The sequence below is a fragment of the Antedon bifida genome, chromosome 1, assembly GCF_963402885.1.
Source record: "Antedon bifida chromosome 1, ecAntBifi1.1, whole genome shotgun sequence".
Classification (NCBI taxonomy): domain Eukaryota; kingdom Metazoa; phylum Echinodermata; class Crinoidea; order Comatulida; family Antedonidae; genus Antedon; species Antedon bifida.
Window position 1 is genome coordinate 7,842,842 of NC_136226.1, and position 19,413 is coordinate 7,862,254.

General features: G+C 33.8%; 3 protein-coding genes across 8 annotated transcripts in view; 1 reads left to right on the plus strand and 2 right to left on the minus strand.

Moving 5' to 3' along the window:
• Positions 1–19,413, plus strand: part of LOC144840108 (inositol hexakisphosphate and diphosphoinositol-pentakisphosphate kinase 2-like) — a 230,941-nt gene that overhangs the window by 28,836 nt on the left and 182,692 nt on the right. For 4 of the 5 annotated variants that reach the window (XM_078695783.1, XM_078695775.1, XM_078695808.1 and 1 more), the window contains one exon: positions 168–1,374. In XM_078695783.1, the coding sequence (XP_078551909.1) occupies positions 168–652 (485 nt within the window). In that variant the 3' untranslated portion in view covers positions 653–1,374. Of the gene's footprint in view, positions 1–167; positions 1,375–19,413 lie in introns of those variants that run through there. The other variant, XM_078695797.1, reaches the window with a different exon arrangement.
• Positions 2,502–6,181, minus strand: LOC144840192 (uncharacterized). Of its 2 annotated transcripts, XM_078695922.1 has the most exons (6): positions 6,039–6,181; positions 5,176–5,452; positions 4,355–4,501; positions 3,648–3,976; positions 3,333–3,493; positions 2,917–3,055 (listed from the first exon to the last, which is right to left on the minus strand). In XM_078695922.1, the coding sequence occupies exons 1-5, from the start codon at positions 6,113–6,115 to the stop codon at positions 3,367–3,369; spliced, it is 957 nt and encodes a 318-aa protein (XP_078552048.1). In that variant the 5' UTR covers positions 6,116–6,181; the 3' UTR covers positions 2,917–3,055; positions 3,333–3,366. The 2 variants fall into 2 exon arrangements, with proteins under 2 accessions (XP_078552044.1, XP_078552048.1); XM_078695918.1 differs by lacking the exon at positions 3,333–3,493 and having other exon boundaries at positions 2,502–3,055.
• Positions 7,792–16,523, minus strand: LOC144851831 (transport and Golgi organization protein 2 homolog). Its single transcript, XM_078709467.1, has 7 exons — positions 16,357–16,523; positions 15,770–15,907; positions 15,336–15,444; positions 9,250–9,317; positions 8,609–8,762; positions 8,237–8,326; positions 7,792–7,990 (listed from the first exon to the last, which is right to left on the minus strand). The coding sequence occupies exons 1-7, from the start codon at positions 16,496–16,498 to the stop codon at positions 7,792–7,794; spliced, it is 900 nt and encodes a 299-aa protein (XP_078565593.1). The 5' UTR covers positions 16,499–16,523.

Sequence of the window (19,413 nt, forward strand, 5' to 3'; positions counted from 1 at the left end):
TGTTTCCCTTAGCCTACGTGTGAATGATGAATATGGCCACTAGTTACAGGCCTATACTTTAGGTCTCTTCAGACATACAGTGCATTTTCATTTCTTCCTTGTCTCTCCAGCTCCTTTCAACTAATCCTATTACAGGTTTATAGTTTACGATCTTTTTCCTTTTGCAGGTATTGATAATGGTTCATCAATGCCATCTGTACGTCCACTAGAAACACTGCACAACTCACTGTCATTGAAACAAGTTGATTACTTTCTGGAGAAAGTAACAAGCCTAAACTCATGTCGCACCCAGCTAGAAACGCCACCATCATGTCCATACAAACTAAACACTTTCACTCCAAAGCGGGTTCTACCGACCACGTTAGTGTACAAAGACGGAGAGGCCTCGCTCCTAAGCCGATCATCATCCAATCCCTCATCTAATGTCTCCAGTGCTTTGCCGTCACCAACTGAAAACCGAGTCTTTGATTTCATGGACTTGGGTTCAGACTTAATGATGAGTAGTTTGGATGGTATTTGCAGTTTAGGATCGAGCACATCTGAACAAACACTGGCTAAAAACACATTGAGTAATATATCATTGCTTTCACCTCCAAAAAACCTTATAGAAACATCTCCTAGAGACAGTTATCCAGGATCAGATGAAAATTGATGGAGATTATAGTGATTAGATGATAGCTGGGCAGTGGTAGATCCAATATTTTAAAATAGGGTGGGGGCCAAGGGCCTAACAATTGTAAAATTTAGTGCTATGTCCTATCATTAGGAACTTTTCGAAATTCATGGATGGACTGGGACCGGTTGGCTCCCCTTCCTTGATCAGAGGGAATGTGATAAAAGGATGACATAAGATTTTATTCAGGAGTGGTCATTCTACAGAATTATATTTTGATCAGAGAGAAGTAATACAAACAAAATACAAGATTATTCTGGGTATTTCATATAGCATTATGTAATTGTTTAACACCTCCAGCATATCGCCTCTTGGATCAGATGGAAATTATTGACACTGCCTTAACAGATGGAATTGATACTCAAACAATACCAACATTAACCATGGAGTAGTGATATTTATCACAAGATTATAATACTAACTAATTGATTTGATTGATAATTAGTATCAGTACTAAAAAATGACATGCCTATGGGATGTACAGTATCTTTCGTTTTTAGCATGTAAACCATTTTTTAAATAAGAGTAGGCCTACAGTTTTGTGACTTTATTTTCTATACATCTCAAATTAGTATGAAATATGTGTGCAATAATAAATTGATCAATTCCTTGTAGGTTGGAATCATTTTAAAATGACAATTAATTATGAAGAAAATGCGAATGTATATACATGTAAATTAATAAATATGGAAATGTTTTAATAGACGTGTTTGTCATTATTTGTAATGTAATACAGGGTTGTTTAACCAGTGGGTCGTTTACCAATTTTAAACATTTAATTATTAACTATACTGTAAGTATGTATTTTACATCTTACATAGTCATAGTAACCATTTATATCGAAAAACATAAAAGAGTCAAAATTTGGCCATTTTTTCGAAAATGGCCAAAATATCAAGTTTTTTAAATTCAATTATTATGTGATAATATTGCTATATATGATCATATATTGCATTATCATCATCTTATAGTGCCATAGAAACCAGTTAAAGTGTCGAAATTTGGCTATTTTGGAAAAAAATGCCTGTACTACAATTATTATGCGATAATATTGCTATATTTGATCATATATTGCTTTATGATTATCTTATAGTGCAATAGAAACCAGTTATAGCCAAAAATAAAAGGGTCGAAATTTGGCCATTTTTAAAAAAATTCCTGTACTATAGTACAGGAATTTTTTTCTGAAAAATGACCAAAATATCAAGTTTTTAAAATTCAATTATTATGCGATAATACTGTATTGCTATATATGATCATATATTGCTATATATGATCATATATTGCTATATATGATCATATATTGCTATATATGATCATATATTGCGTTATCATCATCTTATAGTGCCATAGAAACTAGTTACGGCAAAAAATAAAAGGGTCGAAATTTTGCCATTCTTAAAAAAATGCCTGTACTATAGTACAGGGTTTTTTTCTGAAAAATGACCAAAATATCAAGTTTTTAAAATTCAATTATTATGCGATAATATTGCTATATATGATCATATATTTTTTTATCATCGTCTTAAGTGCCATAGAAACCAGATATGGCGAAAAGGGTCGGAATTTGGCAATTTTTGAAAAAAAATCCCTGTACTATTATTTGGCTATTTTTCGAAAAAAAATCCCTGTAGTAAATAGTACAGGGATTTTTTACGAAAAATGATCAAATTTTGACCTTTTATATCTTTAGACATAACTGGTTAACTATATCATAATCCGACACGCGCAGATGCAGATAATTTGTGCTGTTACCTCAATGTATATTTTGATAAGTCGATATAACTGATTTATTTGACTATAAGATTATACAAGGTTGTAGCGAGAGGTTAAAAACACACGAGGCAAAGATGCCTATAAATATATTTATTAATATAAAATATGACGATCTGTACTGACAAATTGGGGTTGGTGTTGAAAGTCTGCCTCATGCTGGTTACGGCCCTGAGATAGTAATGATGATAATAAAATATGTGCACATATTATGCGCTATTTTGACCGTTTTTATGATGCATGTTTATGCGATATCTACATGGATTTTCTAAAAATGTCAAAAACATTGACTTTTAAAAATATGTTACAGTATTATTATAATTAATCCATAATTAACACCTACAGCCTACAACTTTTAGAACTGACTGTTCATGAGACAAATTCAAACATAGTTTTTTTCAAGTATTATCCTTGTTTGATGAATTCTTTTCTTTTAATAAGTCTATACATTTATTTTCTAATATTTCAAATTTTTTATCCATTTGAAGACGATAGTCATCCATCTCTTGAAATTTGGCTTCTAATCTTTCCTCCATTTCCTGCTGAATTTGAAGAATTCTGGCTTCTAAGTTTACTCCACAGGAGCATGTTACAGCTTCTGATGCAGTTCTAAAACAAAAAAGATATTATACATCACATCATATATTCTATATAGGCCTCTGATTGGTCAAAAAGATGATGATGTCATCATTTATCTCAGAAAAGTACGAACAAGTAATCTATTTCTGGAATTGAGTACAGTCAACATTTCAACTGTCCAAATTCTTTGCTATTCTATAAAGCCATATTTACCATATTATCATTTAGGTAGACAGGTACACTTAAAATTTAAATTATATTATTATGGCCGACGTTTGTCGCGAACAACAATGTAAATTAGTCTTACATTCATCTGAATGATGGATGAAACTAAGGCAGGACTATTTAAAGCATCTTCGGCTGGTCCTATCATTAACCAAGGGCTTCTCTCGTCCAGTGCCAACTTTAACCAGAGGAGAAGCATAAGCCAATACATCCATGAGAGTCAGCAGTGCTGATTCCAAATGCCTAATGCCTCCATTTAAAAGAAAATATCCTTAAATATTTAAGTGAAATACTTATCTCACTTAAGTATGATTAATGAATATGGTCACAGGCATTTTGAGCCAGGGCAGAATTTTTGTAGAGTTGACTGTACTATTATTTCTTGCCAAAAACTTACATTGTACGGTTATCTAATCCTTCTTTTAAGGACTCATCACTTGAACATTTCTCCTCTTGTGATTCTACCAGATTCCACTTATCATTCCTACATTCTACACTTGATACAGTATCACTTGTTGTATTAGATTTATCCCTATTTGATTCTTTACATAGTAGCTGTTTAGCTAAACATTCATTTGTCTCCGTTTGCCTTGAGTCCGATGGCTGTGACATTGATCTTTGCGTAAACAGCTGAAGCATCATGGGTAGGAGAGGGTTTGATTGAGGGGTAGATGAAGGAGCACTGGCTGGAATGGACGATATTAGTTGGTGCAACATTGCTTGGCCCTACAAAACAGAAAAATGTGCATAGAAATTTGATACTTAAGTAAATATAACAAGTTCACTTTTAAGGATTACTCTACGAAAGTTTACTTGCATGAAGGTAAAATAGTTTATGTTATTTTGTGTTGAATTGCTGTATCATAGATCATCAAGAGTCAGTCAGCTTAGTGGCGAAAGCATAGTAAAACTGTTTATCTAACATGTTCTATGTACCATTATGGGAGGTGTGCGTGATGTTGGCAAGAGACTGTGATGTGCCCAAATATGGTAGTGATATACCCAAATATGGTAGTGATATAACATCATCATGTCCATATATGGGCACATCATAAATAAAGTGTAGACAGAGCTTTGATAGTGTAGACAGAGCTCTAGACTTACATCAGTTTCAAATTTGTCATTAAGCAGCATACGATCTACTTCTTGCATGTTTATAAGCTTACTGCTGTCAGGGACGTCATTCTTCTCTTCCAATGTCAGCCAAATACCAAACAGATCCAACTTCTCTTTTTCTTGCAATGAAACAAACTATATATTTTAAAAATTAAGAAAAACTTCATTGAGCTATTACTCTAATACATAAGATCCAGATTGGTTACATGTGGTGCTTTTCGTTTTAGTTTGATGGTTTTCTATAAGGAGTTTCATTGGTGAATAATATTAATAATATGTTAATTTTGTCTGGTTAATAATAATGGGTTTCTTTTTTCCCCATCGTTTTAGTGGCACACCACTAGCATAGTATGTAAACAACACAACTGAACATAATGCACTTGTCAATTGTATGATTCACTATACGATCCCCGGGAGAGGTGTGTCAAGTACAAATAATTACTGATTCAGAGGTGCGTCAAAAACCTAAATGGTATGCCACATCAATGAACATTACAATGGTGTGTCAATGTCCGTCACCTTACCACCCACCATATCATAAACAACATGATAATTGTTCTTCAAAATGGGTACGTCATGGTACTCCTCTCATGGTCAGGGGGAGGGGGAGTTGTATAGGGGATCATACAATTGACAGGTGCTTAACACAAACATTCAAGATCTCCATTATTCATAAAGAATACTACATAAGACTTACAAACATTATCATGCATGGTTTTATAATGCTATCCTGTACCTGTAATAGTATAGAAATTGGCCTTTCTACAACCACTATAAACTTGGTTATTTCAATATTCAAATGTTTGTACCTTGATTGACATTGTATCCAATGGTCGTCCACATTCGAACGTGTGCCAGTAAACACTGCTTCCATTGGATGACTTCATTTTCCCTTTGACAGTTTCTAAATACAAATCCTTGCCCTCGTACACTTCCATGTGACGAGCGCTGCACACGATACGCAGCTCAGTCAATGCCATGTTATTATGGGCAGTTAACATTATTAGACATCGTTCTGATCCTGAAGCGTTGTCTGGACGAAGCACTGTAGATTGGATACAGGTCTCACCATCTTCTGCTAAAAGTCTGGATATGGAAGGGAAAACAAATAAAAAGCAGATATCAATTTACTGCTGTACTGTAGTATACATGTATGAGTGGCAAAATAGTCAAATTAAAATCAGCTTTTAGTATTTTATATTGGAGGCCCACTAGATATGATTTTGATTATATCATTGTTACTCACCACCAGCGCATCTTCAACAACAAGGGTTTGGGTAAAGCGCCCCTAAAAAGGCCTAAAAGAAGCCCTAAAATAATAGATTACAGAACACTAATACACTACACTGCCAGCTAGCTTTTTGACAGTACTGTGGACTTTATACTTAATAATAGTACCCGAGTCATATACATACAGAATGTACTAACTAGGCTAGGCCTACTATTAGACCTACCTATAGGCTAGGCTAAACACAACATATATACACCGGGCAACCTGTCTGTTGTGTCCGACTCCGGTGTTTGACTTTGCCTAATTTAACTAGCCTAGGCTAGCCTCTAGGGTCTAGAGGGGCCGGAGATCCTAGGCTAGGGGCCTACTAGGTCTAGGCCTAGGCTAGGCCTAACTAGGGCCTACATTTACAACTGCTAGTCCAATATTAAAAAGAATTACCTATTAATATGAAGAAAGTCATCCAAACAGTGGTCACCTCCGGCTGGCCAAGAAGAGTGAACGTCTACGATCGGCATATTTTAGATGTAAACAAAAAAATAGACCTCCATTGGTGGTAAGTCTAATGTTTGAAGAGTAGCGGGCAGTGTTTGCGCGGTGAAAATGACTTGTTTTTCGACGATGAGGGTGTATCATCAGGAATAGTCCTGAACAGGGAGATGAGCGCCCCTGCCCACCGATGAGTTTCGGGATCCCTTTAACCCGAGGGAGAGTACCCGTCAGGGTCCCTACCTAGGGTTACAGGTCCGGTTTTTAGTTGTTTTTAAAAATTAAATTAATTAGTGTTCCATGACATTCTCATCAAAATTAATGTCTCTCATTGTTGTGCTATGTCAACATAATGTCATTGACGGCGAAATGTCCCCAATAATGGGGTAACTTGAAAACGTCAACAAAACAAGGAATACAACAAATCAAGGGCACAGGTTGCCATTTGTCCAGAGTTGTTTCTATTTTTGTGGAAATAATTAGTATTTTGTTCAAAAATTGTTTAAAAAAGAATATTTTATATTTTGCTTTGCTCTAGTAGATGTAAAATTGTAGAATTTGAAACTTTCTAAATATAAAATAACAGTCACGTACACATAAAACTTTATTGTTAGAATTCTTTATTATTAAATAATATGCATATATAAAAACTTTGTACTCATTAGAGTTTGCACATTATATAACAGTAAAAATATATATTTTTATTCTATACTTGACCTTTTTAAATTTTATACTTGACCTTTTTAAATTTTATACTTGACCTTTTTAAATTTACCCGTAGGTGTACTTAAAATACAGCAGACAACTTCCTTTATATTAAAAAAAAAAAGAACTTGATTTGTTTTTAATTTAAAAATGTGTTTTCTCAATTTTTTTAGTAAACCTTACTTGCTTTAATAGGAAAGTTTATTCAAAGTGTCTGAACTTAAACTCCCAAAACACTATACCTGATCAGAGAGAACATGGAGGTATTACAGTGTCACTATGTCTTTTTTTAGTGGAATTTTATACTCCTCTTTATAATGTACTACATACGTTAGTATTTATTATCGAGATACTGATTAATGCTGGCCCACCTCTTTCTTTTTGTCATTATTGTGTTTTCTTACATAATTATATTATCAAAATCATTTGCACTGAACAGTATTATATTTGTTAATCATTTGTAAACCATTGACTAGCGAAAGCTATTTGTTTATACCGTTTTGCCTTTGGTGAATAAAGAATTACAAATTTAAATTTAAAAAAAATATTATACAGTATTAGTAGGCACTATACCATGAGAAATACTGTACACTGTACACTTTCAAAATTTAGTATATTAATATTATTATTAATTTAATATTAGATGTTTTAGACCATTTTAGTTATTGTGTTCTGGATCTCAAGGGAGATACAAAAAAAAGCGAAAAGCTGACTCAAAACGATAAAGTAAGAGCTTTCGGGCAACACTAGCCCTTCATCAGTGCAAATGAAGGAATTTGGATAACGTCGTAGTATAAAAACTGGCAAGTGCTGCCTGGGTGGACAGGAATAAAAGAATTACAACAAAAGGTGACAGGGTGGAGTCTGAATAACAGTAGAAAACAGAGAAGCTTGGCAGAGATATAAACAGCTGGTTGTAATATACATACACATAAATAAAGTTAATAAATATTGTTTCCTGAGGTTATCATAGAATGTGGTTTTATACATTTAAAACAAACTATAAAATGTTGCAACATTTAATTTTGCAATAGTTAAATTGTATCAGCTCATGTATTGTTTTCACTGGTTTTACTGTAGCTGCACGATGATAAAATGTTTTCGTTGACCATTTTGTATTGGGGTCCATTGGATCTACCATGGTTCGTTCTGTAAAAGTTGTTTCCCCTTTCTTGTTTATTAAAATTACAGTTGTAGTTCTGTTAGAATAAAATCAATTAGATATTAATTGTAAAAATGTCAAAGTCGCATAACCATTTCTTCATTTCTCCACCCCCCCCCCCCCCCCCACCAACATTTGCATCTTTATATTTTTCATCATCACTGTTATTGTCGTCCCGTTATCTTATCAATCTTTATCATCTGAAATTATAAATTTGAAAATCATGTTTTTTATTAATTATAATCTAACAAAATTAAAAGTGTTTATTCTACTGTAGTAATACCTTGTGCCATAATCTGGTGATTTGAAGAAAGCTGCTTCTGGTACTAAGAGTGATGCCTCGAATGAAATACCTTCCGGAATTTCCCATTCCCTGTAAGCAATCAAGTTTGTTATTTTTTTATATATTTATGCCGGTTTCGGCAAATCAAATCGATGGTCAATGTTTGGTTTTCATTCGCAAATCAACTGACACATAGCCGCGTGTAGCGTCATGAAAAGGAAACATTGGCGTTTGATTTTAGCCAATTTTCCAGCATCAAACCATGCCGGAACAGGTGTGAAAGACCCTTTACTTTGTGAGAGAATGCGACTTTGTATTATAAAGGTGTGCTACTAAACAAATTGTATGTCCAAATAAATCAATTTACTGTACCCTTCTTTCCTTGATGCATATTTGAGTAGTTTGTCTGTTAGTTCATTCGTACTCATAGTGTGGTTTTTTTTCATCAACTCTTCAAGATATTGTTTACCTTTCATGGCTTTTGGCCATGGTTGGGACAATGGGGTGTTAGAAATGCCGTAACAGCCTGAAAAGGAAAAAAAAAATTAGAGTTCATACCAGATACACCATTATTGATCATAACAAAAGCAAGGCTAGTACAGTATAAAGAACTGTGATGAAGTGTGACTTTTTAATCTAAATCTTTACAATTTCAATATAAAATTGACAAAAAGAATAGTCTTTGTATGAATTGATTTATTTTTGCTTGAAAAGTGAAAGTCCAAAATATTTCAAGCAATTTACAATTTAAACATATAAGTAAGCTATAATTGAACTGTATCAGGGATCGAAATTAGAATAAAAAAAAACTATTATAACTCGTAAAAAAATATACAGTACAGTACTGTGTAAATAAGCCGACATAAACTTTCAAACTGTATAATTCTAAAATGGGATCATAAACAATTCAATCTACTGTACTGTACTTTAAATATTAGCAGACATTTAGTTTTAATTTTGACGTCGATCTTTGCGGATACAACACATTTTTATTAATATTTTAATTTACTTACCAGATTCCAATGAAGAACATTCTCCTTCTGATGTGTTACTATAGTAACAAACTTCTGGTTTTGCTTGTCTAAATTTTTTAAAGCAAAGCGAAAAAACTGGACATTAAAGAAGACTATATTGATAAACTGATAATTAATAGTTTAAAAACATTTTTTTATTAACCATGAACTAAATATGTTATAAATCCCTTTTCAGCATTTTTCTTTAAAAGGTGCAGGTCAAATCGGCCCTAAACCATCTCGGCCAAAGTCAAGTCGGCCCAAAGTCAACTCGGCCCCAAGTCAAGTCGGCCTTAAGTCAACTCGGCCTCATGTCATTTCAGCCTCAAGCCAACTCGGCCTCACGTCAACTCAGCCAAATACTAATCGGTCAACTCGGCCCCATTAAAGTATGGAATGCATACTAGTAAGGTTAGGATTAGTAAGGTTGGAATTAGTAAGGTTAGGTCTACACATAGGACTAGGCCTAGGCCGACAAAATAAAACGGAAAATGCAATATAATTTTTTTTTTTCGTTTAATTGATAGGTAGGCCTAGTATTTATTTATATTATATTATATTTATATTATATTAATATTATTATTAGTTGTGATGTTAATCTCAGTATGTGTTTGTTAGTATAGTAAGCTAGCCTATTAGACAGGCAGCCCAGAGACATTTGGTTAGATGAGCTAGGTACCAATATCTGACTATTTAAGTGTGTTGGGGGTCACTTGAAGTCAATGAAAATGGGAGTCTGCCGGGTACCCCCTGCTGCGTCTAGACCGGGGGGACTCCGAAAGGTGCTAAAAAATTGGCACCGGTTAGATGAGAGAGATACCACCTAATTTTACCACCATGGGATGCTCATTGGCATCCTTATACCAGTATCACAAACGACAGACTTTTTGTCTGCTGCAATAGACCCGCCAGACCCCCCGAGGGAGGGCCCAAAATTGGGCTAGCATAGATGAGTGAGGTACCACTCAAAATTAATGCCAAATGAACAAGTTGTGTTCATACAATACTAATTGTCTGCTGCACCGCAAGTACCAGACACCCTAAAGTTAGACTAGAGACCGTCCCCCCCCCCCTTCCCCCAACTAGCCCAGCTTAGATATTGTAGATACCACCAGCAACCAATGTTATATGATTTAGCACATTGTAAGCAATACAAAAATGACCTATTACAGACTATCTGTACACTGCCTTCAGGCCCGTAGCCAGGGGGGGGGGGGGGGTTTATGGTTCGGGCGAACCCCCCTTTACAGCGAACCTTCCCCCCTCCCCGCCCTTAACCGACTGCGAACCCCCATCCCCGACACCTCACCACCCTCATCTCTGAAAATCCTCCAAATACGTGCCCCACAATACAAAAGGTTATTTGTAAATTGAAAAATTCGTAAACTCGTTGTGAATAACTCATACCGTCTAGACAAACGCGTACCTATTGTTACCTACAATATTTATGTGTGACTATGAAGTATAGTGTATCATCATCATAGAGGATTATAGTGAATTTAATATATTACACTATAATATCTATGGTATCATGTACTGTAGTTTACATTAGGCCTATAGCATTCGATTATTTTTTTCTAGACCACCAGCCGATACGTAGGCCTACTCAACTGTATCAATACCACCTATTTACATTGATATATTTAGTTTCCTAAACAAATTGCTGTAAATAAATACAGATAGAGCTATCAGTCGCAGGACTATTTTAAGAGGGTTGCTCAAAGACTCCAGGGCTGTAGACACTGAGTATTTGAGCAAGCAAATTGTTAAATGACACCCCTAGATGGCCGCAAATGGTACTCTCGCACGTAAAATTGATGATAAATTTGTTTTCGATCAATGCGAACGTCACATGGAAGTCCCCGATGAAGGTACTTTTGGTACGGTAATACATTCTAATAACTGTACTCAATTAATGTAAATTAATTATCAATTAATAATTTTAAAAAGTTATACAAAAAATATGAAGCTGTTGCTATAAATATATTGAGCAAAAGGTTAAATTGTATATAATTTGGAATTCAGATGTTAAAACCACAATTTCCAAAAATTCATTTTTATTTATCCACTATAAACTTTACAAAAGTGTTGTTTTAAACCACACTCCAAATAAAACAAAGAAAATAATGATAGGACATTTGCAGAAAGAAGCAAACTTTGCTCTGCTACCGGTATAACACGGTTCAAATTTCGGAACGTCTATAAATTACTACGGAAATTCGGCCTAATATTTACGAACGTACGGAAATGAAGATAAATAGGGTACTACACGCATCGGAAATACAAAACTATACGCACAATTATGATTTGGCCTAAAAATTGGCCTTAGATTATGAAAAACCCCCGGCAAAACGCAATAATTATGGACAAATCGATTATTGGCCTTGGCAATATGCCTAATATTTAAAAGGAATGAATATAGGCTATATTTCGTTTGTCGATGAATTTTTGAATTCATGTGTGAATGATTGATCCATTAGAGGTAATCTGTGATGGCTCTAGTAACACTGCTATGCGTGGGTAATTTGTGAATAGCGTAGTATGCTACATACACAAGCCTAGATAGGGAAGATCTGTACTGTAGTTCATTGCGAGAGGAGGGGGAAGTCTGGTAATGTGTCATGAAAAATGTAACAAGCCAGAGATGAAATAAAATCACTAACATTTAGCTGATTGTCGTTGTTTTAGTCGTCGTCAGAAGTTTATCGACCGACATCTATTTCTCATGTGTAGTAGAGCGTTTCTTTGATTGAATAATATTGTTTGTATTATAACACAAGTTCATTTTGGATTTTCAGTAAATTACCAATGGTTTATTCAAAGTCAAACTGTAACTAATCCCTCACTATTCAATCAAAATGTTATTGTTATACTACTATATTGTTGAAAAATGGATTGCGTGATATGAAAATGGATTGATAGTAAAACGTAATAAAGATACGTTCTTGTCTGGTAATTAGGTATTCATGCTCTGATGAAGCAGAGGATTATTTTTATAGCGTTCCATTTAAAATAAATTGTATTACAAAGAAATATTTTGGTTGTGAAGGTCGTTTTAACAATTAGGCTAATATCAAAACATTCAACAATGATAAAAAGTACGATCGTTTTGTTCAATGGTAGCATGCTGCATGAGAGTTTTTTTTCCGGCCAATTAGATGTGCCATTTATCATGAATGTTATGTGCCCTGGCCTTGGCCCTGGTAGACCCCTCTAAAGTTCGACTAGAGACCCCATTTACCCCAAGTATAGCCTACCTTAGATAGTGTAGATACCACCAGCAGCAAAAAAAACCCCACAAAACAACATGTTTAATCGAACTAACACCAAACAAAATATATCCCATCAATGACGATAAAATTACCATTACCATTCTAAAGGGAAAATAGTTTAAGAGTTTCACTTAAAACTTATATAAGCCAAATAATAAATACTTTTCAATGCATGAGATTGTTGAAATCTACCTAAAACATATTTTACTGACTAAACGCTGTAGTTTTACAGAAATAACTTTAAATACCTTTTTTCTAGGGACAGTACAACATACTGAACTATTTATATGCCTACTGTAGTACTGTACAATTTTAAGTAAAAAAACGATCTGTTGCCCAATGCTTTTTAGAAGAGTATAATAATAATTTGTAACATAATGTGGTTATTATGTACTATATAATTAACATTTAAACATAATTCTGACCAAACCCAGTAGTATTAAATAAATAACCTTTACAATGAAAGTTTTGCCCAATGCTTTTTAGAAGAGTATAATAATAATTTGTAACATAATGTGGTTATTATGTACTATTAATATTTAAACATAATTCTGACCAAACCCAGTAGTATTAAATAAATAACCTTTACAATGAAAGTTTTATTTTTATTTAAATATTTCTTTGTTTTATATATATATAAATCCAAAGGCAAATTACTGAAAAGTGACAATACTGTGGGTATCAGTGGCTGGATCTCAATGGATACAAAAAAAAAGCGAAAAGCTAAATCAAAACGATAAAGTAAAACAGCCAGAGAAGTTAGCAGAGCTACTCTCGGGCAACATTATACAATTTGTAAGTAAAAAACAGTAGTTGTAGCCAAATTCTTAATTAGAAGAGTATATTAATATATTTTCAACAAGTACTGTAGCCCAATGCTTATTATAAAAGATTATACTAATTTTGTGTACCTTTTTAATAGATCAGTACTACATAACTAGCCCAATGCTTATTAGAAGAGTATATTAATCATTATTTTGAACAAAGTTTGTGTATTAAACAAACTTTGTTCAAAATAATGATTAATATACTCTTTTAATAAGCATTGGACTAGTTATGTAGTACTGATCTATTAAAAAAGGTACAAAAAATTAGTATAATCTTTTATAATAAGCATTGGGCTACAGTACTTGTTGAAAATATATTAATATACTCTTCTAATTTGGCTACAACTAGGCATACAGTTTTACAGTTACATTATATATAATATAATATAACAAAGAAATATTTAAATAAAAAGAAAACTTTGATTAGGTTATTTATTTAATACTACTGGGTTTGGTCAGAATTATGTTTAAATGTTAATAATAATTACCACATTATGTTACAAATTATTACTATACTCTTCTAAAAAGCATTGGGCAACAGATCGTTTTTTTTAATTAAAATTGTATGTGCAGTAGGCCTATTTCTGTAAAACTACAGCGTTTAGTCAGTAAAATATGTTTTAGGTAGATTCCAACCATACCATACGTTGAAAAGTTTTTATTATTTGGCTTATATAAGTTTTAAGTGAAACTCTTAAACTATTTTTCCCTTTAGAATGGTAATGGTCATTTTATCGTCATTGATGGGATATATTTTCAATTGTTTTGTGTTAGTTCGATTAAAGTTTATTCAATTAAACATGTTGTTTTGGGTTTTTTTTGCTGCTGGTGGTATCTACAATATCTAAGCTGGGCTAGTTGGGGAAAGGTGGGTCTCTAGTCTAACTTTAGAGGGGTCTGCCAGGGCCAAGGCAGTGTACAGATAGTCTGTAATAGGTCATTTGGTATTGCTTACATTGTGCTAAATCATATAAAATTGGTTGCTGGTGGTATCTACAATATCTAGGCTGGGCTAGTTGGGGGAAGGGGGGTCTCTAGTCTAACTTTAGGGAGTCTGGCACTTGCGGTGCAGCAGACAATTAGTCTGTTGTTATCCATTTCGTATTGTATGAACACAACTTGTTCATTTGGCATTAATTTTGAGTGGTACCTCACTCATCTATGCTAGCCCCATTTTAGGCCCTCCCTCGGAGGGTCTGGCGGGCCTATTGCAGCAGACAAAAAGTCTGTCGTTTGTGATACTGGTATAAGGATGCCAATGGGCATCCCGTGGTGGTAAAATTAGGTGGTATCTCTCTCATCTAACCGGTGCCGATTTTTTTAGCACCTTTCGGAGTCCCCCCGGTCTAGACGCAGCAGGGGGTACCCGGCAGACTCCCATTTTCATTGACTTCAAGTGACCCCCAACACACTTAAATAGTCAGATATTGGTACCTAGCTCATCTAACCAAATGTCTCTGGGCTGCCGGTCTATATGCCTATTGTGATACAAACAAGGATCTTCCCAGAATGAATCGAAATATTCTCAATCTTAGATCTACCTATATAAGATAGATATTATTAGATTACAGTAAAAAAAAATGTTTATAAAAAATAATAATTATAATATTTATAATCATTATCAATTCGCTTCGCTCTTTGCGTTCCATACTTTATTGGGGCCGAGCTGATTAGTTTTTGGACGAGTTGACTTGAGACCGAGTTGACGTGGGACCGAGTTGACTTGGAGCCGACTTGACTTGGGGCCGACTTGACTAGGGGCCGACTTGACTTTGGCCGAGACGAGTTGAATCGATTGTTAATTCACTTAGACATAGGAAATGGTTGTTTCTATGGTTTGTGTTTCTATATACAGGAAGTTGTCATCATTCATCGCATTATGATTCTCAATGTTTCTCAAGTGTGGTGCAGATTTTTTTGTGGTTTTGTTTAAAGATATTTTTGTGGAAATACTAAATATTGTTTGCGTGGTAATAAAAAAACGTACCTAAAGTCCATCAAAATAAGATTAAATTCGTTGTAATCTGAACCAATAAGTTGTCGTAAGTATGAAGTACAGTCGGTATCATTTGTTAAGAAATTTGTAACCAGTGAGCCTGAAATATTCAGTAGATAAAAACAAAAATGATATAAAAATATGAATACAATTTATGTAGTAATTATTTTTAAAGCAAATAATGTGGACTCCCACAGTGCCCTTTTATCACTCGATCACTTGGTAAAGTTTCACATAGCAGATAGAAATAGGAAAAACAGAGACTGGTTTGAATTTAGACGTTTAGATTTTAACTAACCAGGTCAGTTAATTGGAAATTTAGCAGAAGGGGATAGCATCAACATCAATCCTTTTGCTCAAGTCAAGATAAAGCTGTGCTTAAGTGAAAGATTTTTGGAAATTGTGATACAATAGAGAATGCAGACCTCTGCCAAATACTTTTTTTTTTGTATGTGATACCCGTCTGTTTGCGGGCTCTCTGATGTTTAATAGACAAGCCACCTTTCCCGTTTTTGAGACACCTAGCCATGTTCCACCTTCTTTTTCTGGTCTCATATCAACGCCTAAATTAACAAAAGTTGAGCATTGGTTACTTAATTATTTTGGATGAATATTTTGGGGGTGTAATTGTTGGATATACTGTATTCGTTCACTCATATATTATTTTATATATTAATATATCAAAGGCTCTGATAACCTTTGTTTCCGGTCAACAATTGTATGTTAAAAAGATTATAAGCAAGAAGAACACAAATGATAACGATCTGCTGTTGTTTAATACTCGCTGTTCTCCTCTTAAGGTACCATGGGCGTGCCATAGATACTCTCGTTTTTAAAATAAATTCGGACGATTTTTTTTGCTATAAAAGTTTGGTTTTTATAATTAATAAACAATTATCTACTCTCGTTTGGTAGGTATTCATTCTGAGTCTCGTTTGGTCCCATTTATTTTCGTTTGGTGTTTTAGTAGGCCCGCCGACGCCGGCTACCTGTGACAATGCAATCAACTTACCACACAGCACATCTTTGTTGGAATCCAAATAATCCGCAGATTTAGTTGGTTTTATAAAATATTCGTCTCGATTAAAAACTAATACAAGTTTATAACCATTTTCACATGGGCTTTCACTGATCATAAACCATGTAACACACATTATTATTTTTAAATGGTGGCCTTGACGAGTATAAATTTCACCTTTCTAGTTCTACGCTCACGCTCTAAAAGTAGAAGGGAAAATCGGCGGATTATTAGTCCGGCAGCCAAGGGGTTTAACCTTGCAATGTTTTCTATAGTTTTTTTTTTTATGGATTTTGATTCTCTATACCATAAGAATGAAGAATTTTTTTACTGGTCGGCTGTCAGCATTGACCAATTTGCATAATTAGCATAAACAAAATGGCCGCTATTTCCACACAAACATGCTATATCTCTGGATTTACTGGACATATTGAGTGTTTTGGTGTCAAATTGTTGACAATGTATATTCTATATATATTCTACTGCTTTTGATACTGTCAACCACTCTTTCTGCTGCTTTTAATACTGTCAACCATTCTTGGGTCACGAAGTTCTTTTAGTGCTATTGGGCCAGCAAACAATTTAACGTTCAAATAACGTTATTTGGATGTTCTGTTAGGTTGACTAAAATGTTGACCCTTGTAAACGTTCATTGAACGTTTTTTTTGTAACGTCTGTTGAAGGTTTGAAATAACGTTCAAATAAGGTGATTTTTAAACGTTTGTTGAATGTTACAAGTTAACGTTCGATTGACGTCAAAATGTTGACCCTTGTACACGTTCATGAAACGTTATTAATAACGTTATTTGAAGGTTCGAAATGACGTGACTTGTAAACGTTTGTTGAACGGTAAATTAAACCTTATTAGTAACGTTAGTTTAATGGGGTTTTTAATCTTTAACATCCATATAACATCATTGTAATGTTTGTTGAACGTTAGGGGGCCTATTTGTAACGTTAGTGTAATCTTTAAAACGTTGGTTGTTGACTTCCTTTACACGTTGCTAGTCACCGTTAAACGTTTTCAAGATGTACTTCTTTCATCGATTAAAATTCGCATTATATTTTTCTAGGAATCTCACCTACGGTACTGTACACAACACATGGCAAAACTGATAAAATGTTATTGAAGAAAGACAAGTTTTAAAAAAATAATAAAGTAAACAGTTATAATGCAAACTGCAAATTATTATTATTATTAGGCTTATTATTATTATTAGGCCTATTATTATTATTAGGCCTATTATTATTATTATTGAGTTAAATGCACACTATTAAACGTAAATAGAAAGTAGTATTTCTGCATCATTTGCCATTATTTTCGTGTGTAGGATGTACGGTTTATATTTATTTATTACTTGTTCTGAGGAATCGGACATTATCTGAGGTCGAAGGTCAAATTTCAAATGGTCTCAAATCCTAAAAGTTGCGAATTTTTTACAAGTTGCCGTACCAAGTTTTATGCTTCAAATTTGAAGTATTTTGGGTCTAAGGAGCCCCACTAAATAGCCAAGACAACAATTCAAAGTTATTTAATGCATTGTTGTTATTGTATGGTCAGCCTTCAACTCGGTAAACTTAGAAAGTGTTGATGCGTAAATGTATAAAAGGAAAATGTAAACAGGACCCATGAATCTAGTTTTGTAATAAGGTAAAATATGCGTGCCTTTTGAATTCTCTCTGTTTGACTTTCTATATAAGTACTTTCTATTGACTATGGTGTGACTTAGTCCGATCACTATGGTGTAACTTCGTCCGATCACTATGGTGTAACTTCGTCCGATCACTATGGTGTAACTTCGTCCGATCACTATGGTGTGACTTCGTCCGATCACTATGGTGTGACTTCGTCCGATCACTATGGTGTGACTTCGTCCGATCACTATGGTGTGACTTCGTCCGATCACTATGGCGTGACTTCGTCCGATCACTATGGTGTAACTTTGTCCGATCACTATGGTGTAACTTCGTCCGATCACTATGGTGTAACTTCGTCCGATCACTATGGTGTGACTTCGTCCGATCACTATGGTGTAACTTCGTCCGATACATTGTTTTTTTTTCTTTTTGAAAAATATGTGAAATTCAAATAGCCTATAAGATATATAGAGTATATATACATTTATACATCAGAATCAAATCAAATTTTTGCGATAATTGGATAGAATCATCTTTGTTTTCTCTCTTTTATTCATTATTCCATTCCATGACAAAGGTATAGGCCTAAAAGATTAAATTAAAAAAAACCATGGTGTTTTATAACATGAATGTACTATAATATAGTTAAAAAAGATATATCTTTTTAAAACATAACATAATTGGTTGTTGGCACATACCCTCTTATAAAATTTGGCCAACACGTTGTTTTTTGTCTATATTTCTTTCTTTTTCATCTTTCTGTTTTTAATTATAGGTAAAATACGATAAGTGTACTGAAAAAAGTTACTTCAATATTCTTTTAAATTTTTCTCAATATAGAAGACAGAAAAAGAAAGAAAGCGAAAAAAACAATACAGTGTATCAACTTAAAATTAAATTATGCTAATTTCGTAACATGTTTTATACTATAAACTTTGTTAAACCATATTTCTTTCCAATCGAGATTTACATTTCTAAAATGTGTTTCCCATTTAGATTCATGACAAGATGGGGCAATAGAAATATTATTCATAAGTTGTATAGTAAAATGAGTTTTTGTGCTTTTTACAATAAAGTGTTGTCTCTTAAAATCTATCTTGTCTATTTCGATTTCATTATTTGTAATTATTTTCTTCCACTCGGAATGAATTGCATTTATTAACATAAAAAGCTCAAACATTTGTTGTTTTGAAAGGTTGGGGATTACTTCTTCGAATGACATTAATCTATAATTTACTGTTATATCTTCTACTGTTTTGTACCCTGCTTGTAACCACCTTTTGAGATATATTGTTTTTTTCATTAGACCTACATTTTATGAAATTATTTCTCACCATTGCTGTATTCTACTTCTTTTGCATTTTTTGGGTATGCATTATTAATATTATTGAAGTACACTATTACTTTTAACAT

Bases quoted from the DNA above. Each gene is read 5' to 3' on its own strand.
- LOC144851831 (XM_078709467.1), bottom strand. From the start codon at position 16,498: ATGTGTGTTACATGGTTTATGATCAGTGAAAGCCCATGTGAAAATGGT. The intron at 15,445-15,769 runs GTCTGCATTCTC...TGAATATTTCAG, and splicing joins AAAAAAAGTATTTGGCAGAG to GCTCACTGGTTACAAATTTC. The intron at 7,991-8,236 runs GTATTACTACAG...TTATTCTAACAG, and splicing joins TCACCAGATTATGGCACAAG to AACTACAACTGTAATTTTAA.
- LOC144840192 (XM_078695918.1), bottom strand. From the start codon at position 6,115: ATGCCGATCGTAGACGTTCACTCTTCTTGGCCAGCCGGAGGTGACCAC. The intron at 5,453-6,038 runs GTAATTCTTTTT...TTCCATATCCAG, and splicing joins GACTTTCTTCATATTAATAG to ACTTTTAGCAGAAGATGGTG. The intron at 3,977-4,354 runs GTAAGTCTAGAG...TCTGTTTTGTAG, and splicing joins ATGACAAATTTGAAACTGAT to GGCCAAGCAATGTTGCACCA.